Raw genomic sequence first — 19225 nt, 5'->3', positions numbered from 1 at the left:
TCTCTGAAGGAGTGCCCGGGTTCCTTGAGGCACATGAAGCGCACTAGTTGAACAGATGGGCAGGAAAATAGTTTGTAGAAAGAGGGCTGAACTCAGGCTAAAGCAATGGCCACTTCAACAGTGCAGATAATGAAAATTTTTTTTCCTCTTGGCTATGCTTTATCTTGAAACAGAAGGAAGGGCTATTTTATCAGAATGGTAGGTATCACATTAATGAGTAATTTATTTTGCTTAACTATTTTTCTGTGTTAACAGGATTGAGAGGAGCTGCTATGTGGGGGCAGGGGAAAATTATAAATTACTAAAAAGTTGGGGGCAACTAGGTAGGGCAGTGGATAGAGTACCTGGCCTAGAGTTTGGTAAACTCATCTTTCTGAGTTCAAATCTGGTCTCAGACACTTACTAGTTTACTTAATTCTGTTTGCCTCAATTTCTCAACTGTAAAATGAACTAGAGAAGGAAATGGCAAACCACTCTAGTATCTTTATGAAGAAAATCCCAACTGGGATCAGAGTCAGACACAACTTAAATTATTCAAACAATTAAAAGATTTAATCAAAATAATTCAGAATTTTGGCATTTACCAAAATATATGGAAGATTGGGAAAGGAGGCTTGGCTGGAATTTCAGTCATTTTTTTCAATTGCTGGCCAACTTAAATTGGAAATGAGGTAGTCCTAATAATCTATCCACTTTGTAACAGAAAGTGAGACAACTCTAGAGAAAGACAGACTTTCTCAAGACAAGCATTCCTAAAACACAAAGTAGTTTGTGTGTTCTTTAATAAAAAGATTCTAATGAAATGGATCAAGTTGATTCCTTTTTTAAAATGTTGGATATTAAGGTCTGCTAGATTTTGTTTAAAAGTTGAGATTATCAGGGACCTATAATGTATGATTTAACAAACTCAAGAGGCTCATTGGTAGGTGTCCTTTACCTGGTCTCTAGAATTCTGCTTAGTTGCAAAAACATAATTACCCAAGTTTCTTAGTTAATTACCCATATGCCTTCTGTTGGCTTAGTCTTTTTTGTTCAACAGAAGTGAACTGCGAATAAAACGAGCATGTTGAGTGTGCTGCCCAAAGTACTCCCCTTAGACTGAGAGCTGACCCTCAGCTTGGCTGATTCAGTTATGGCCCTGTAAATTTGAAAATAAACAGAGAATCTTCCAGGAGCAGAGCTGCTCTAAATTTGTGTAAATGTCATGCCTGCTGGATCACACCATGTCCTTCAGCCATGCAGGCTGGCAAGAGAGTGACTGTCAGGAAGAAGATGGGGAGCCCAGGATTTGTTTGGGATGGGAGGCTGAACAAATAATTGGTAAAATGGAAGTGAAAGAATGGAAACAAGACTGAAATGGGTTAGGGAGAGTGTCATTTGGAGAAAGGGACATGGGGGGGGGTAGGGCAGCTTTTTCTAGACTTTCTCATTTATTTAGATAGAAGCTCATGATAAGGGAAGGGTCCAGAGGTCTTCTGAAGCTGCCTTTGTCTACAACAGTGTTCAGTAGACTCAGAAGCAGGGTCCCAGATCCTTTGAGCAAAGGAGTGATGCTCGTTTGGAGGAAATGCTCCTTGCCTGTGTAGCTGTCTATGGAATTAGACCAGAGAAGCGGTGGTGTTCCTAATGGTCGCGGCATCAATGCTGTGGGCTTGTATGAGTGCAGTCTAGCATTTAATTTGCTAGTCTTTGGGAAAGCTGCCAGTTTTCCCAACTGTTAGATAATCTCACACGGGAGGGCTCACTGGCAGTTTTAACCTGGGCTGTTTATCATTCCGGATCACCCCTACACAAAGGAAGCTATAAAATTTATGAAACTCTTAAGGGTTGTTAGGCAATTTAGGTGCTGAGTTCAATGTAATTTACCTTGGGAATGGAGTGTGTGTGTGTGTGTGTGTGTGTAATCTAGAAATCATTCACTTATTTAACCTTTAACTTGGTTAATTTTACCCTCCTGTGTGCTTTCCTTAAGCTGTAAAACAGCATGGAGACATTTTTAATCCAATATTATAAATGTATAAAATGTGTCATCAACATTCTTTAACAAAGCAAGAATCCACCAATGTCTCAGGCAAAGGATTTGGTTTTGACAACCATCAGTGGTGCTCTGGGACAAGCAGCGTAGAGAGAAGAGTTTGAATCCCATGAGGCTGATGGCTGGTGAGGTGTTTTTGGAATAGACCTCCGAGGTTTCTCTATCACTAGCTCTAGGATCACAAAATTTGTCCTGGATTTGCCTTATTCTCCTGTGAGTCTCTGTCCTTTGTACAAGGCCCTTTGGCTAGAATTCAGAAATGAAAACAAGACTAGTGTTTGTGGGAAGGGACTGTATCTCCTCGCCTTTCCCCTTTGGCAGATGTGACCCCATGTTTTCTTTTTCTCTTCTAGCAACAGGCTGAAACAGAGACCGTGCACCTGTTTATTCCTGCCATGGCTGTGGGAGCCATCATTGGCAAGATGGGCCAGCACATCAAGCAGCTCTCTCGCTTTGCAGGAGCTTCTATCAAGGTATTTACCATGATTTTGAGGCTGTGTCCTAGGCCTGGTCACGGGGTGGGAAGTGCCCCCTTCACTTTGACAGTTTTAGGCAACAAATGATTCATCTGAACATGGTCAACTTTCTGGGCAATCTGGCGTCCTTGACTTTTCAAACTCTTTTTGTTCTGCTTTTTCTTCACTTAACTTAAAACTGTAAAAAGACCACTTTAGGCTTATTGAAAAGAAAGACTTTGTAGGAATTCCCCTTTGGGTAGTGGGTCCATCTCTATGGAGGTCTTTGAGCCAACAGGTGGGGTGCACACCTTTCAAGGGCTGCCTCTAGGCCCAGTGGGCTTTTGATGCAGAAGGGAGTTGATCTTTTTTTTTTTTTTGCAAGGCAATTGGGGTTAAGTGGCTTGCCCAAGGCTACTTGGCCTTGGTAATTATTAAGTGTCTGAGGCCAGAATTGAATTCAGGTACTTCTGACTCCAGGACAGGTGCTCTATCCACTGCACCACCCAGCCACCCCTGGGAGTTGATCTTTTTAAAAATGCTTAAAAACTTGTACCCCTTGTCATCCAAGAACTGGGGCTCCATTGGTCTGGTTTTCCCCCGATTTATTCATTAGTAAAGAAAGCAGAGAGGAAGCAGTGAACCAGTCTGTCAAGAGCCAGATAATGGGGTTTGTGCCTGGCCTAAATTGTGAGTTCCATCTTAGGAGCTGTTGGCTGTGGCACTGACATGTGCCCTTTAAACTTGGCTGAACTGTGTTCAAAGACCCTTTATTCATCTAAGTCAAGAAGCAGGGCTCTTTCCTCCCCTCACTCCTCATCTGGTGTACCAGCCTGGTCCTTCCACCTCCAGCCAGGCTCCCCCAGATTCACTCCAAGTCAGATGCATTTTTTTTTTTTTGAAATGGGAAAGGTTTCAATTCAGAAGCATTTCCTAAATGGTACCACATGGTGGGTACAAATGTGAGAGCCTGGGTTGGGCAGCTGGGTTCAGAATAGCATCTAAAAGGGGAATACGTAGAAAGTGCAAATTCTTCATCTTTAAAATGTTAGCACATGGCCCATGACAAACATTGTTAATAATTTAAATGTATGTTTTTATTTTTTATGTCACTGAACTACATAATACTAAACAGCTCCCACATTTAAATTCATAATCCATTTGGCTGCTGGCTGGTGCTAATGTTCCTTATAGCTCTATATCTAGGATTTTCTGAGTCTAAATATTTTGCCTCTATTCACCTTAGTAGGGATAGGTGTGCTCTTCACATTGTAAGAAGAAACGGGGTCCCATTTGAAATGCAGAATTGATGTTGCCTACTTTCCTCCTGATGTAAATTTAAAAATGGATAAAAAATGCTGAACTAAGGAACTTTTTAGACTATTTTCAGTAAACTTAAGTAATATCTATTTTTATCTCTTTGGCACAAGGTGGGAGAGGTAGAGTCTTTTCCTTAAAGTCAATCCAACAAAGCTACCCAGGGACCCCAGGGAAGGGCTGCCAAGGAAAGGATGAACTAAAAGTAGATTTGTATGAGACCATTAATAGTTTTTTAAAGTTCTTTAGCAAATGATAACAATGGGCATATACAGGGTAGGGTAGTAAGAGCTATGTAGCACGGTACACATATTATCCCATGTGAGCCTCACAATAACTAGGTGTACAGGCAGAATTGAAGTTCAGTGATTTTCCTGAGGTCATACTATCAGAGGAAGGTTCTGAGGTCAAGCTGTCTATCTACTACTCTAAGCTGCATGCCAACTATAAATAACCAATGTTGTACTTTGCAAAAAATGTGTTTGATTCTTCTGGGAAAGTTCTCTAGAGAGGCAATCCTTTTTTCTTGAGATAGTCTTTGACCTATCTTGATAGCATGGATGACAATAAGCTGACCTGCTTTTAATATATATATATATAAAAAGGGATTTTCTTCTTTGAAACAGCAAATTCAGTAAGGAATTCAGTGAGGAAAAATGTGCTAACAATAAGCACTATTCCAGAGAAGACTGGATACTCTGGAGAATTTTGATTATTACTCATTGCAAATCCTCAAAAGGAGACTTTGTTCAGAAACAGGCCAGACTGATCGGCTTCTTAGGCATACCAGCTCTAGGATTCTATTTCTTTGTGTTCTTAATATAGCCTTTATTGATAACATTAAAATTCCATCCTTAATATTTCCTCTCTCCCCATCTGTCTCAACATCATTTATCATGATGAAATTTTTGTACTGTAGATTGCCCCACCTGAAACACCAGATGCCAAGGAGAGGATGGTGATCATCACTGGACCCCCTGAAGCCCAATTTAAGGTAGGGTCTATACAAAATGTCATGGTTAGGTGATGTCAAAATGTTAGAGAATGTGTTATTTCTTTTTTTTCCAAAATGATAGTAACTTTTTCTTCCCTTTAAAATGAACTTGAGTAATATTAGAGATCCATTTTCCTAAGGCCCTAATGTCTGATTATATGAGCATAATTGGAGTTATCCTCAAAATAAGTCATTGGAAACCATTTTTATGCTCAAGATTTTAAAATAAACATGAGGAAAAATATTTTTCTCTTTAAAATTTTTTCAAGGCTGCTTTTGCATTCCAGTTTTAAGTCCCTTGTCTTTCAGAGATTTCATATTTACTAGTTTCTTGGTTTGTTAAGAGTCACAGAAAATCAATTTTTTTATGCCTAGGTTTTCTAACCTCTTCTGAGAAAATTCCTTATCTTCAGCAAATGGATTCATTTCCTCCTGCCCTTCCCTGGTGGACCTAGATATGCCCTCTCCATTGGCCTCATTTTGATAGGCTGCCCTTCTTTTCTAGTTCTTGCTTTCACAAAAGTGAAAGCATCTGAAACCAAAGTAAACCTTTTGGTTAAAATACTGAGGATACTGGATTGCCTTTTGATCATTTATCTATTACAAAAGTTTTATTCATTACTTTTGTTGAAAATAACAAATCATTGCCTGGAATTATGACTTAGAAGTTTGCCATTTACCTCAATTATGTCAATTAGCTGTTGTAATTTGTGCAGAGGCTCCTATTTATGTTGGTAGAAGGGAAACATTTTGTCCCGTAGTTTGCCTTTCTTCCCAGGTACTATCTTTCCTTATCTTAAAGCCGAATCACTTCTATGTCCAGAAATTTTCAGGATATTAAAATCGAGGAAATTGAAACAACAGACTTTCTCTTTCCTGTACTCCTCTAATGTTGAATTAAGAGCTGTGCTTGTATTTGGCATCAGTGATGACTGCTGACAGGAGGGAATGTGGGCTCTATGGTTTTGCCTTGGCAAATCAGTTGCTAGTTGACTGGAATTTTCATTATTCTCTTCTTACAGTTGGTTTAAATTAGTGTGATTGGAGGAAATGCTAGTGTTAAGTTCACCTGAACCAGGTGTCATCATGCTTTCTGAAAAATGAGCTGACTATTCCCCATAGTTTATGTATTTGACTCTGTTGGAAAAGGATCAACAGCATGCACTGACTTCATTTGAGATCTGATTGAATTCTAAAGTCCTGACCAGAGAAGAAAACAGCTTCTGCTTGGTCTGACGCATGTCAGCGTAGGGTCTTACTTGTCTAGGAAGAGTACCTCTGCACTAAGAGGATAGTGTGACTGAGCTTTGACAGAACAGCATACCACTAAGAAAAAGCACTTAAGTAATTTTTGGTTGCATGGAACTATGAGGGATTTCACCTTTGGGGCTGAAATATAGACAAAATAATTTTCCTTATGTGATGATGACAAATTATTCTAATTTGCTGCCAAATAGCAAGTAATATCCCGGGTTATCTCAATCACTACTTGATCAAATCAGATGTCTTACCCTTCCCTGTGCATGGCCACCTACTCTCTTTAACTGAGGGGCTCTCTCAAAGTCATAAGTATGTTACTACTCTAGCAGAGGTTACTGCTCATTTATCTGCTCTCTTGTGATCGTGGGGTTGATGTTTGTATTTCCAGGCTCAAGGAAGGATCTACGGAAAGCTCAAGGAAGAGAACTTCTTTGGCCCCAAGGAAGAGGTGAAGCTTGAGGCCCACATTAAGGTGCCCTCTTACGCTGCGGGGAGAGTCATTGGCAAAGGAGGAAAAACGGCAAGTGTTTAAATAAAACCTTTGCAATCCTATGAAAGGGAGTCAAGTTTCAAAGAACTCTATTTGGGCCTAATCATGTAAATAGGACCAAGGGCAGGGTGTGACCATGTGCCAAAGGCTCACCCCTCAGCCCTATGTATTCCTAGTCAATGATGGATGGGATGTTGGCCCATTAAGGCCAGTCGGGAAGCCAAGCTTCTTGATTTTCTTTCACAATCATGGACCAACACTGCTCAGTACAAAATACTATTAGGCATAGGGGTGTGAAAAGAGTTGTCCTTGAAAGTACTCATTTGGCACCTCTACAATGTACAACTAATAAGGGTGTGAACTTCTAAATATGGTAAAACATTAAAAAAGCTTAGTTCCTTTAAACATAGTTCCATTCAAATTACACATTACATTTAAATTGATAAAAAAATGAGTCTTGGTAATACTAGCTAACCTGAGTTTAGGGGGGAAGTTGCCCTTATCCCCCCCCCCACACCCTTTCCTAATGCTTTTATGAAGGGATAATGTTTTTACAGTGTCTTAAAGATCTATGATTTTCATTGATGTGGCTGTTTTCTCCCTCAACATAAAATGAGAAGACCCCTGTATGGCCTACAAGTTAGTCTTTCAGAAATAATGTGGTCTAAAATCCATTGTCAACAATCATTCTGGTGGTGAGCTTACTGAAACTTGGGTTGTTCTTGGACTAACACAAAATTAAATCATACTCGATAAGCTTTCCCAGCTTAGGATCTAATTGGCCTCATGTTCATTTTTCACCTGGCTTTTAAGAACCTCCAGTCAGTCACTTCCACATCTTGCTGAGGGATCGGGTGAAACTCTTAAGAACAGGAGGATCATTGCTTATCATTAGACTTCCCATTATATGAAAAAGGCATCCCCAATAATCATTTCAAAACTTGTTTGCAGGTGAATGAGCTGCAGAATTTGACCAGTGCTGAGGTGGTTGTTCCCCGTGATCAGATACCTGATGAGAACGATGAGGTGATTGTGAAGATCACTGGCCATTTCTATGCGTGCCAGGTAAGTGGTAGAAAATACACAGGCAGACCTTCATTTTTCTAAAACTTTAGCATCCTGTGTTCTTTCCTTCCTTCCTTCCTCCTTCTTCTGCATGCATCTTCTGTGAGGTTGGTGACTTAACACAAACTCTGGTTGAAAAAAAAATTGCTGTTAACTCCAGATGTCAGTCCTAGAAAGTGGGTCTCTGTCCTTGCTCTTCCATTGACCTCTCTTTTAAGATCTCATAGAACAAGAGATTTGGAGGGATAGCTGCATAATCTTTACTGAGTTTTGACCCAGTGTTCTTTACAAGGCTTTGTCCTCTTACAGCTCGCCCAGAGAAAAATCCAAGAGATTCTGGCACAGGTTAAAAGGCAGCAGCAAATGCAGCAGCAGAAGAATGCCAATGCTGCTGCTGCAGCTGCGGCTGCGGCCGCTGCTGCTTCGGCTGCTGCTGCGACTGGTGGTGGCGGCGGTGCTTCTGCTGCCGTCCCTGGGCCAAGCGGCCAACCTCAGCCCAGGCGGAAGTAAAGAGGTTAAGGAAACTGGCCCATCTCAACAAAAGATGCCAAACCAAAGACGAGACTAAATATAATAGATGGGTGAGGAAACACCTATCCCTAAATCACAATTAGAAGTCCCACCTACCCAAAAGCTTATTTGAAGACCAGGCAAATTTTGAATTCGTATTTAAAAAAATTCATATGTAATGTCCTCTCAAGTTTCCGGAACCTGGCTTTAAAGGAACCAACAAGAAGAACAGCAACATCAACAAGAACAAGAAAATTAAGAGTCCTTTCCCTTGTGTTATGTTCTTGAATTTGTTGTAAAGTGACTTGATGTTTATTGTCCTTGATATTCTCCTACTAAATATTTTAGATGTTAGTTGTTGACAACAACAAACTTTGTGAGATGTTGGTTAAATTAAGCTTTGTGTTTCATCATACCAACTTAAACAAGAGAGAAAAAAAAAGGCATTGCTTCTTATCCATTTATCACAAAAATAAGCCGATGGTATATTTGGTGGACTAGTAAATTGTCAGAGTAAAATGAAATATTAGACGTGTGTACCCCAAGCCAATGGCATTTTTTTAAAAATTTGGTTGCATTTTTACTAAGGGAATTGTTGAGTGTGTTGGCCAGGGCCTGGAAAGAAGAATATGCATTTTACAAAACTACCTCAGGCGTAGAGAGCACTTAAGAAAAAAAAAAAAAAGAAAAAGCCAAAAAAAAAAAAACAAACTTTGTTTTCTTTTGGTAATCTTTATGTTTGATAAAACAAATAGTCCCAGAAATTTTTTTTTAAACAAAGCAGATTTAAAATCTGATCAGCCAACAAAAGAAGCAAGATGAGATAATTGGAAAAGAATGAGATAATTGGACAAAAGCACACATGGTGCTTTAAGCTGGTGGTTGGAGGGGAATAAAATTGAAAACAAAACCTCAGGCCTTCTAAGGCTTCTACCACCAAAATTTACCAAATTTAGTCAATATTCTAAAAATCCTGAATAATGCCAATAGGAGAGCAGCAATGCCACTTCTGTTTTTTCTTTTAAAATGGGCTTTAACAGAATTGGTCCTCTTTTGGGGAACAGAACCAAGAAGTGAAGGCAAGATGCTGGGTGTTTGGGGATTGAGCTGAGGTAGCTGCAGGAGATTGGACTGTTTGCGCTCCTTGATTAGATGCATGAATCCTTTGTGCCTTTGACCATCACTGCCTAAAGAAACAATGCTTCGGTGCAGATCCATGCAGTCCATGCGGACGTTCATTGTGTTCAAAGAGCAAGCTTCCTCTTCAGTTTTGTAGGCCATGTGATTTGTTGGGCCATTTCTAATGCTTGTCATGCTTTTAGATGTTCACAACAGTTATTACCACAACCAGGAAGGGGCAAGGAAGGTCAAAGATATGACCAAATTTAAAGAAAAGAAAGGCTACGTACCCAGCCACTATCATGGGCCACACTAAATCACCTTCAAAGTCTAAAAATGAGCTAAACAAGAAAAAAAAAACACTAAGAGTTAAAAACAAACAAAACAAATCTAAAATAATGCCTCCTAGTCTGGCTTAAAGATAAAACACTGCAGGATTTATATAGTCTGCAACCAACCAGCTGAAAATAAAATAGTCAAAAGATAGGGACTTAGGAAAGCAACTAAATTTTTCTCCAATTTCAAAATGTAATTTGAAAGAAAAAAAATGATTGTGCTACTACGCATTCAAGTTTCTCCAATAAACTTCAATCTACCTCAGTTTGTGGAATGTGGCGGCAACACTTGGTGTGCATGGGTGTGTAAGTGTGTGCGTGACCATGAGTGTGTGTGAATGGGTATGATTGCTCTACACAGAGCCAGGCCATTTGCCTGTGAGCCCTCTGCAACGATGTCTTGGTACACGAAAGGCCTAATCACCCAGGGCCAGTTACAGAATTTGGTTGATCTTCTCCCTTAAAACCATATGAAAACCAGGCATTTCTGCATAGAGTTTACACTCCCCACCTCTCCCTTGAAAAAAAGATATTTATACAGCTTAGGTAATTCTGAAAATGATCTGTTTTCCTCTGTTTTCTTTTCTTCATTGGTTTTTAAATGATACTTAGTAGTTTAGCAGAAAAATGAGCCTCTCCCTTTCTTTTGACAGCACATTACCTAGTGTTCAGAAATGCCTTTTCTTCTAAGGAACTGGAATTGCTTCTGTCTGAATGGTCACTGTCTAGGGCTTGGGCTTTTAAGTTGAGGTAAATTTAAGCCCAGATCCTAAGAGGCAATGGCTTTGCATTTTTAACTGACAGGTGCTTTCTTTTTTATTGCTAGTTTAAATACTGTTATTTTCCTTTTTAATTTTTAGCCAATTAAATGCTATATTGGGGGCATCTGGGCCTAAATTAGGAAATCTGCAAATGAGATTAATCCTTTCCCATTTCCCTCTTCCAATCCCCCACTCCCCATTCAACTCCAGATATGTGAATGAAATAAGGATTTCTTTAAGTTTAATTTACTTAGAATGTGGTTTGATTTTTTTCATATTTAGCTTTTAAAACTAACCCCAGGGAGCATTTTTTTCTTTCTGGAATTTAGGGAGGTCCCAGAATGGCTCTGAGACCGATATAAGATTTTCCTTAGTTGCAGTGCCAGTTCCTCTTCTACAGATGCCTCCAGGGGGCTTTTTCCTTCTGACCCAGCCCCACTCACTCCCACCATAGCTCATGGTGTGTGTGTGACTCTGGTGTGAAAGTTGACAGATCTGAATGCCAACAGAACTTTTTTTTTCTTTAAGCCAGAAATTACCTTTAAAATGCAAAGATTAGGTAGCACAGTTGTCTAACACTTCCTATGCACAGTAGAAAAATTCAATTGCTGGTTCTCTAACTAGTGAGGGGGGAAAAGGTTTTTGAGGCAGAGGAAACCAAAATTCTAGACTCATCTTGTGTCCACTCTCTCAGTTCAGTTAACCAGATACTTTTGTTGAGGAAGAAAGTTTTATTGCTCTAAGCAACTTGAGACCTCTAACGGTTTCTGCCAGGGCTGCTTTGATGAACTAGAAATACCCGACTACCATTTGGATCTATGAGTTTAGAATTAGGAACAGTTTCCTCCAAAGTACCTATACTTGTCTATTACTCTTGCTGGATAAAAAAGCGAAGATTTCTGATAAAAAATTTCCTTCCTATTACTTTATGGACTTAAGCTCTGAGGCTCTAAGATCACTTAGTGGGTTCTCAAAATCAGACTGGGTGACGACTAATGTTAATAAGCTGGTTTGTGGCAGCCTTGAAAGGAATTTCAGAATATCCCAGAGTCCTCCTCCCATTTCATCCCCCTACCCCATTACTCATTAAACTGCTTCCTGAAGCCAAAGCATTATACTTGCTATGAGGAGGTAGGGGTGGAAATCTAATTAGTATGAAAGCAGAGTTTTGCATTTTATTTTAGAACATGTCCCAATGATTATTGTTTTGTAAGTCTAGATTTTACTTAAATTTGTTAAATAGGTCAACTCAATGGTAGAAGGGAAACTAAGGCAAAGATATGCAAACTGCAAGTTTTGCTCTCTGCATAGCTTTCATTTGTAAGTTAGAGCTCTTCTGAAACCTCTGAATTTCTACATAAGAGTGTTAGATTATTTTTAGTCCTGTTTCTTTACAGAATATATAGTTTTGTGGCTCTTTGGGATAATATCCAGAAAAACCAAGTGCCACTAAACTGATTTTCTCCTCCAAATTGGTAGCCAATTAATAGGCTTTGGAATGCATGATCTTTAAATTTCACAACTATTAATATGGAAAGGCATTTGCAGGAAAATGGATAAACAGATTCATTCAAAAAGCTCAAAACTAAAATTCAGGGGTCAGGGGGAAATTATATGTAAATTAGAAATTAAAAACCTATTCTCTATTAGATATTTTTTTTATTTCAAATGTTTTTAATATCAAATCTAGAAACAGTGCATGTTGAGGTGCCTACTTTTCACATGGAGGTTTTCTTTTCTTCCCACAAGTAAAAATAGAGACCCAGTACAGATGATTCCCCATGTAAGTTGTTCCATAAATAAAGGGGCGTTTCTGCACTTATTAAACTTATAAGCTAACTCCACCTCTAAACATTTCATTCCCTGAAAAGAGTTCTTTAAATGATATAAGAAGTGACTCCTCCAGAGGTGAGCAGAAGTCAAGTCAGGCAAACAGCTCCACAAAAATCTGATTAGAGAAATGCTGAAGCAATTTAGGGTAGCTGCTTAAATCAGCCACTTGGCATGGATGTTTGGTGCCAGGGCTTTGTGCTCAAGGGAGTCTGTCTGGAAGGCTCAGCTAGTGAGTCCCTGAAGTGGGTCCATGGCCCAGTTTCCAACATTAGGTGCCCATGAGAGGGGGGGGCTTGACTCAGAGCACCAAGCATCACAGGACTCTGAACTCCATTCATCCTAACACAGATCCAAACAGAGACCCTCAGAATGACAGTGCCCAAATTCGAGTGGCTCCAAAGCTTACTTTATTTTTTCTTGGCCTCTACTATAGACCATGCCGCAGGCTCCTCTTCTGGGGGAAACCCGAGGATGAAGTCTTCCGGCAGCGACTCTGGAGTGATCTCAGCTAACTGATCGTCATAAGTGCCCAGAGTCCATAACTTTTCCAATTCATAAGTTTCTCGGGTCTCGGGAAGCATGAAATGAATCACCATGCTGCCTGTCAGGGAGATAAAAAGAGTTACAAAAAGAACAAGGAATGTGGACTAAGAAAGGCAGCACCTCAAGGGGCAGTTTGTGAACCCCACAAGACTCCAGGCCGGCTCAGGGACATTCCTGGGCTTTGGCAACAGTTCAGTCTGAGACCCTCAACAAGGCTGCCTGCCCACCTCAGGCTGTATTGGGGTGGGGGTCTAAAGACAATTTAAAGTATTTTCCAATTAGATTCTGTAGCCTAACTCACAAAGAGAACAAATAGGAGTTTAAGTAAGATTCAGGCTGTACTTAAGATGGCACCCGGAGATGACCCTTTTTACCTAAGAAACAATCTTCCTATTGGAAGTGGATTTCTAAAATCTAAGTAGTGGCTTTGTTCACTAAGAGCAATTTTCATTTTGTAAATTTTGATTTTTTCCATCACTGTGATGCACCCCACCAGTGTAGAACCAGCAAAAGTATTTTTCTGACTCCAAACTTTACTATTCTTTCAAAAAAGGCAAAAGGATTCAGAGAAAACAGTGGAAGGAAGAGTTTTTCAAGCCGATTATTTCAACTACAAGTACTACTAGGCAAATGACGAGTATGGTGTAGGTGTAGGTGGTGGCACACAAACCAGCTCCTTTCTGTAGCTCAAGTCAACAATACAAGACAGTGATACTGAGAGACTGAATGATTTCACCAAGGACAGAAAGTAGGCTTCCTGACTTCACTCTCTGCATAACTTTCCACTAAACCATACTTTTTTGTAGACCTAATGTAACCAGTCTCTTCTGTAGACAAAATGTAGTCTGTTCCTCTTGAAACACAAGTTCCCTTTGTTTATCTCACTGTAAATAATGCTTCTGGTTATTAGGACTCATTTAAACCACTCGTCAGAAAGACTAATTTTTTTGCCCATAAAATTCACATTCTCATACTAGCGATACATTTTCTCAGTTTAAATGTATTTCTGCATTAGAATTTATATACATCCAAAAGCAGTGGTCCTTTTTCCAAAACTGATTTTGTAGCAACATCAAAATCTTGATCTGACCAATGCTGATCAAAACAGAGCTACTGCAACAATTAGGAAGACAAATTCTTAACTCCCCCAAATTAGGAAATCGTAACTACCAAAGACCCATATTTAAATTATTTACTGAAAACAGGTAACATAACCAAGGACACACTATGTAAATAGCTCATTTTAACTGGGGTATTCATATAAAATGTATAATTTTTAACAAATCCATGCTAGGTCAACATGGTGGCTCATGAAACTTAGGTCTTCATCTTCCAATTTATTACTAGAATTGGAAAGGAAAGATGAGCTTTCATGAGCTATCTCTTTGAACAGCTCAATTTTAGATGAAAACCAAATAAAGAGATGATGTTGTTTGTTGAAAGCTGTAAAGGGCCCAAGCTGGCCTGCTCCTTGGTCTTTCTGCCCCAGTAGAATGGAAAGAACACCTGACAGACAAGGCCAGCCCCTCCAAGGCCTTCCTCATTTCCTTTCTCCTGAACTCAGGGCCTGCAGAGAGCTGGACTTTTCCACTCAGCTCCCTGGTCTGGTTTCCTCATCTAGAAAGGATGGGGGAGCCTAGATCACCCTTTCAGCACTAACATTCTTGGAGTCTACCTGATCCTGTTCCCTTAATTTGGAAACAAAGGTGGGTCACTCTTTGAGTGACCTGCCTGTCACTAATACACAACTGTTCACCTTCTCAGCCTTCCCGATTTCTGGTAGTGTGCCAGCCTTGTCAGTTCCAGCCTTAAGCTGGGAGTTTTCTGCCTCTCCTTCCTTCATTAAGTTCTCAAGCCTCTTCTGAGTTTTCCATCCTTGATAGGACAAAACCTCTGCAACCCTCTTCTACTTGGCTTCCCTGCTCCAAAAGCTGTTCCCCCAAATCCTCCCTAACCCCATCTCCCATCACTAACAGCAAAACCCCCACCCACCAGCGACTCCTACAATCTTAGTGCTGGAAGGCACTCCCCAGCCCTCATGCAGATGAGGAAATGAAGGCCTTGTCGAGGGGCATCAAGCTAGTCAGGACCCAAATGGGGGTTAGAGGCCAGGGGTCCTGGATCTCCATATAGTGTTCAGAATAGACATCTCTATCCTTAGAATACACTTTGCAGTTTCTGCCTTCATTCCCTTCTCTTCCATCTCTGCTTTTTAAAATAAAGGACCATTCCCTTGTTAAGACCTAGGTCAAATGCTGCTGCCGCTGCTTATTTTGATGCCTTCCTGGTGTGCCCAGGTGGCAGGGATGTCTCCCTGAATCGCTCCATGTCTGCACCATCCCCATCCATATCATCCTCAGCCTCGTAGTCCGGTTGTTTCCATCATACTTTACTTAGGCTGCATGTTCCTGGGAGGTAGTGAATGTCTCATTCGTCTTTGGATCCTGCTCCGCCCATGCTCCAGCCAAGCACACCACCTTGCATGTAGCAGGCTTTTCAACATTTGTGGAACGAATGGAAGAAAGGATGAATGGATGGTGGCAAGCTCCCACCTCAGCATCTGGGTCAGAGGGGGAGGGGGGCAAGTGGGATGCTGGGGGGGAAGGTTCTAAAGCAGGCTTCCTGATTAATGGTTCTGTACATATTTGTTTTAATGTTTAAAACCCATTTTGGTCATTTTCCCTTGAGGACGGGCCTCCTGGTCTCAAAGACCTGCTTCCTGACCACTGAAAAGAATCTGAAAGAAGTCTGCAGCTCAAAGGCTTCTCTGATCTATATCATCCCCCAAACCACCCATATCTGTAAAATCTGCCCTCAGGTCCCTCGGTCCCTAACTTACCAAAATCCACACACAGCCAATCATCTGCATCCTTCCCTTCAATTCGAACATAAGCATCACTTTTGGATTTCAGGAACTTATGCTGAAACAAAAAGCCAGATGAATTCAAATGACACCATTCTTCCTTACAAGGCCTTCATGGCATTGAAAATTCAAGGCATTTATTGGTCAAAAGAGTTATTTCTACTTGGGGAAAGGTAACTTACACTACAAGAGAGAGGACATTAAATTATCCAGTGGTCACTGAGACAATGCCATAGGGCGTTCCACGATGGAACTGCCTTAGCAGTTCCTTGGGCCTTGGGGCCCATGCTCTCCCCTTCACAGCTAGAGGCACTGTGCTGCTCTCACTGGTAACCACTCCAAAACTTATCAGGGAAGGGGCCAAAGCTGGAACCCTGAGTTCTGATTCATTCTCATCTTCAAAAGGAACTCCTACTCTAGGGCAGGCTAATGTGGGTAGCAGATGTGTCCTAAAACCCAAAGAGAAAATAGACTCCAGAAATACTCTGGGGGTTTAAAGAGAGCCAACATTCAGCCACTCCAAGGCTGAGAAAAGTCACTCAACTCACAATTAAGGTCTACTCTGACTATAGCAATTCAGCTATGAATTCTACCCCAGGTGATAGAAAAGCATTGGTCCCTCTTCAGGACAGGGCCAGGCCCCTCTATGGAGCCTCCATGATGAGCCTCTCTACTGTCCCCCATTTATAGGCATGTTGGACACCTGGATCTTTTGGATCCCTAGAAGAGTGGCTCTTAGCTCTGGATTTCCCTGAGGCCATTCTTCAAGATGACAGGCAGTGTGACTAGCCCCTTTCCTCCTGAAAGGAAATGTGGCATCCCAAGTCTGAGACCAGGACAACAGCTTAGATATTCAATCCCTTCTCACTGTACTGATGATCACCCAGGCAGCAGGTGATTTCAAACCTGAGATGTCTGACTTCATACTCAAGAGTTCTTTTCCTGCCTGCCATTGGCATCATAAGGAGCACCCCCCAATGCCCGGCCCTTCTTCACTGAGGTGCAGAGCAGAAGAGTCACAGTCAGATGGGGAATGGGAACACAGTGGTTCATGATGGGCTCCAGGGCTTGGTGGGGCTGGTTGTGCAACTGTTGTGGCTATTCCTAGGCCCTAAGGTACCAGTTCATTCCCTAAAATCACACCCATTAGGTCAAGACCTCAGTGGAAGCTCAACAGAGCTGGAAAGAGGCAAACCTTGGGCTTCTTGCCCTGCTCCTTCAGGGTGTAGCCTTTTATAGGCCACTACCTATATTCTTGAAGATTCCTCCTTTGGGAGCACAAGTCCGAAGACATAGCTCCAGGAGTCTCTGGCCTAGAGAGGGTCCCACTGCCTTCCCAATCCACCAGGTGCTGATAAATGAGCCACCTCAGTGAAGGTGTGTGATGCCACTGCCTGTACGGTAACCAACCCTTCCAGCTAGGGGTACGAGAGACAAGAATGATAGGACTCACCATCTTCACCACGTACTGGGCCATAGCCTGCAAGTGTCTCGTGGAGGTTCCACTCACAACCACAAAATAGTCCGTGTATTTCAGTTCTGGAGAAATCTGGATCACACAAATGTCTTTTGCATTTTCTTGCCTCAGGAGAGACACAAGCAGATCGATGTCAAATTTGGGTCCAGTGTGACCTAGAACACAAACCCAAGATTTATGTAGCTAGGAGGCCATTGCATTCACTTGGGCCCTTTGGCCTTGAGGATTCTCTCAAGATCCCTTGGCAGCACAAAGTCATGGACCTTTGTAACAGAATCCTGTGGAGCCCCTCATTGTCAGACCAGCTCAGGAGATCCCAAAGGTTCTCTTACACAGGGATGAAATCAGCAGAGGAAACTTAAAGATGCTGAAAAGCTTCCCAGATACACAAATCTAGGGGAGGGTCTCCCAGCAAATCTATCCATTTTGGGCTCTGAAGCATAAGGAAAAACTCTACCACAGAGTGCTAGGAAAACAGTCCAGACCCAGCAACACATCCCCAACCACAGGGCACAATGCCAACACATTCCCCAAAGTCAAGGCTCAGTGATATAGACAACCCCCTGGTCTGGGCAAGGGGGGAAGGGAGTGCGAATAAAAAATAAAACATGGCCCCTGCCTTCCAGGTACTCAAACTCGCCACAGGCAGACCCATTCACATCTAAACAGCCTTGGTTCAATGAACAAACAGGAGTCAAGTGGGTAACATCCCTGAAGCTTGGCAGGGCCCAGGTGATGCCAAGGTACCCCAAGTGCTAGGAAGGCCCTTTGAAAACAGACTTGAAATAAGCCAAAGAAGCCAGGCAGTTGTGCCCTGTGCCAAGGCAGGCAGGAACCTGGCTACAAGCCCCCCAAGGACACAGCCAGGTTCTCCTCCCCAGGGCCAACACTTGAAGCTTCAGCAGGCCCAGCCGGTGTTAGGATGAAAGGGTCCCAGCTCTGAAGCTGGAAGCTTGGCCCGAGCACCCTTAGGGAAGGCACACTGGGGAGAGATGTGAAGACAAGTGGGGAAACTGGGGAAAGGGAACAAAAGCCCAGGTGGGGCCGATGGGCCCATGAGGCCGGCCAGAACCAGCACAAGCACTGCCTCAGAAACCAAACACCTAGAGCCATCTAAGAGGAAGTGGGGGGAAGAGGGGTGAGTGGGCCCCCAGGGGAAGGCAAAGCCCCTTGGCAGGGCATGGCTCCTCAGGACCAGAGAGCATCTCCTTTGTCATAAAGGAAGGAAGAGCAGAGGCCGGGCCCCTCCTTCCCCTGGGGTCACTCCAGGCCGGTCCACCCGCCAGACTTCAGTCTCCCCAAGCCCTACCCATAGCGGGCCGGTGCCCCGCACGTGCCAGGCTCCTTACACCACCACCCTGGGAGGGGGAGGAAAGGGAGGGATGAAGAGGTGAAAGGACTTGTGCAAGGTCACAAAGCTGGGGCGTCTGCGGCCGCCCTTGAACTTAGGTCTCCCTGTGCCCTGACCCCTAGTGCCCTCTACCAATCTGGCGAGGCACAGTCCGTGGCGACTCCCCAGGACTCATGCCCGAGGTCTGGGGCAGGAAGAGCCGAGTGCAAATGCTCCACCTGGGCGGCTAACAAGGTGGCCGCGGGCGACACGCTCGGCCGCCCCGTGACTCGGTTTCTCCACTTGCAAAATGGGAATCCCGGTGGGGACCTCCCCCCGGGACGCGCTCCGCGCGTGCTTGCAGCCCCCCGAGGCCGGGCGCCGGGGGCGGCTCCGCGCGTGCTTGCAGCCCCACGAGGCCGGGCGCCGGGGGCGGCTCCGCGCGTGCTTGCAGCCCCCGAGGCCGGGCGCCGGGGGCGGCTCCGCGCGTGCTTGCAGCCCCACGAGGCCGGGCGCCGGGGGCGGCTCCGCGCGTGCTTGCAGCCCCCCGAGGCCGGGCGCCGGGGGCGGCTCCGCGCGTGCTTGCAGCCCCACGAGGCCGGGCGCCGGGGGCGGCCGCACAGGCCGGGGCTCCGGGCCCGGCGCTCCCCGTACCTGCCGCCTGGTCCCGCCGCGCGCCGCCCCGGAGCTCCCGCGCGCCCACGGCCGAGGCGGCAGCGCGGCCCCGCGGCGGCGGCGGCGGCGGAGGCCGAGGCCCGGGCCAGGCCGCCCCGCGGGGCCGCAGCAGCGGCAGGAGGCGCCCCCAGCAGCGGGCCCCCGCGCCCAGGCCCGGCCCCAT

At 43.6% G+C, this 19225-nt stretch overlaps 2 protein-coding genes across 3 annotated transcripts in view; one reads left to right on the top strand and one right to left on the bottom strand.

Moving 5' to 3' along the window:
• IGF2BP3 (insulin like growth factor 2 mRNA binding protein 3) overlaps positions 1 to 9889 on the top strand; it is a 103278-nt gene extending 93389 nt beyond the window's left edge. Inside the window, exons 11-15 of the mRNA XM_074195470.1 lie at positions 2389 to 2508; positions 4727 to 4801; positions 6450 to 6581; positions 7503 to 7616; positions 7926 to 9889. Coding sequence (XP_074051571.1) covers positions 2389 to 2508; positions 4727 to 4801; positions 6450 to 6581; positions 7503 to 7616; positions 7926 to 8126 — 642 coding nt within the window. The 3' untranslated portion in view covers positions 8127 to 9889. The remainder of the gene's footprint in view (positions 1 to 2388; positions 2509 to 4726; positions 4802 to 6449; positions 6582 to 7502; positions 7617 to 7925) is intronic.
• Positions 843 to 19225, bottom strand: MALSU1 (mitochondrial assembly of ribosomal large subunit 1). 2 transcript variants are annotated; one of them, XM_074195468.1, is made up of 5 exons: positions 19042 to 19225; positions 17034 to 17212; positions 15557 to 15638; positions 12581 to 12775; positions 843 to 7744 (listed from the first exon to the last, which is right to left on the bottom strand). In XM_074195468.1, exons 1-4 carry the CDS (start codon positions 19223 to 19225, stop codon positions 12582 to 12584), a joined length of 639 nt encoding a protein of 212 aa, XP_074051569.1. In that variant the 3' UTR covers positions 843 to 7744; position 12581. The 2 variants fall into 2 exon arrangements, with proteins under 2 accessions (XP_074051569.1, XP_074051568.1); XM_074195467.1 differs by lacking the exon at positions 843 to 7744 and having other exon boundaries at positions 12559 to 12775.

The sequence above is a fragment of the Macrotis lagotis genome, chromosome 7 (assembly GCF_037893015.1).
Source record: "Macrotis lagotis isolate mMagLag1 chromosome 7, bilby.v1.9.chrom.fasta, whole genome shotgun sequence".
Taxonomy (NCBI): domain Eukaryota; kingdom Metazoa; phylum Chordata; class Mammalia; order Peramelemorphia; family Peramelidae; genus Macrotis; species Macrotis lagotis.
Note: the sequence above shows the minus strand (reverse complement) of the source record. Positions and strands in the feature narration are given on the sequence as shown.

What these genes read in the sequence shown, in the direction of transcription:
- MALSU1 (XM_074195468.1), bottom strand. Translation starts at nt 19,225, where the DNA reads ATGGGGCCGGGCCTGGGCGCGGGGGCCCGCTGCTGGGGGCGCCTCCTG. An exon ending in GCGGCGGGACCAGGCGGCAG is followed by an intron (nt 17,213 to 19,041) that starts GTACGGGGAGCG and finishes TTTGTGTTCTAG; the next exon opens with GTCACACTGGACCCAAATTT. An exon ending in TTGGCTGTGTGTGGATTTTG is followed by an intron (nt 12,776 to 15,556) that starts GTAAGTTAGGGA and finishes TCTCCCTGACAG; the next exon opens with GCAGCATGGTGATTCATTTC.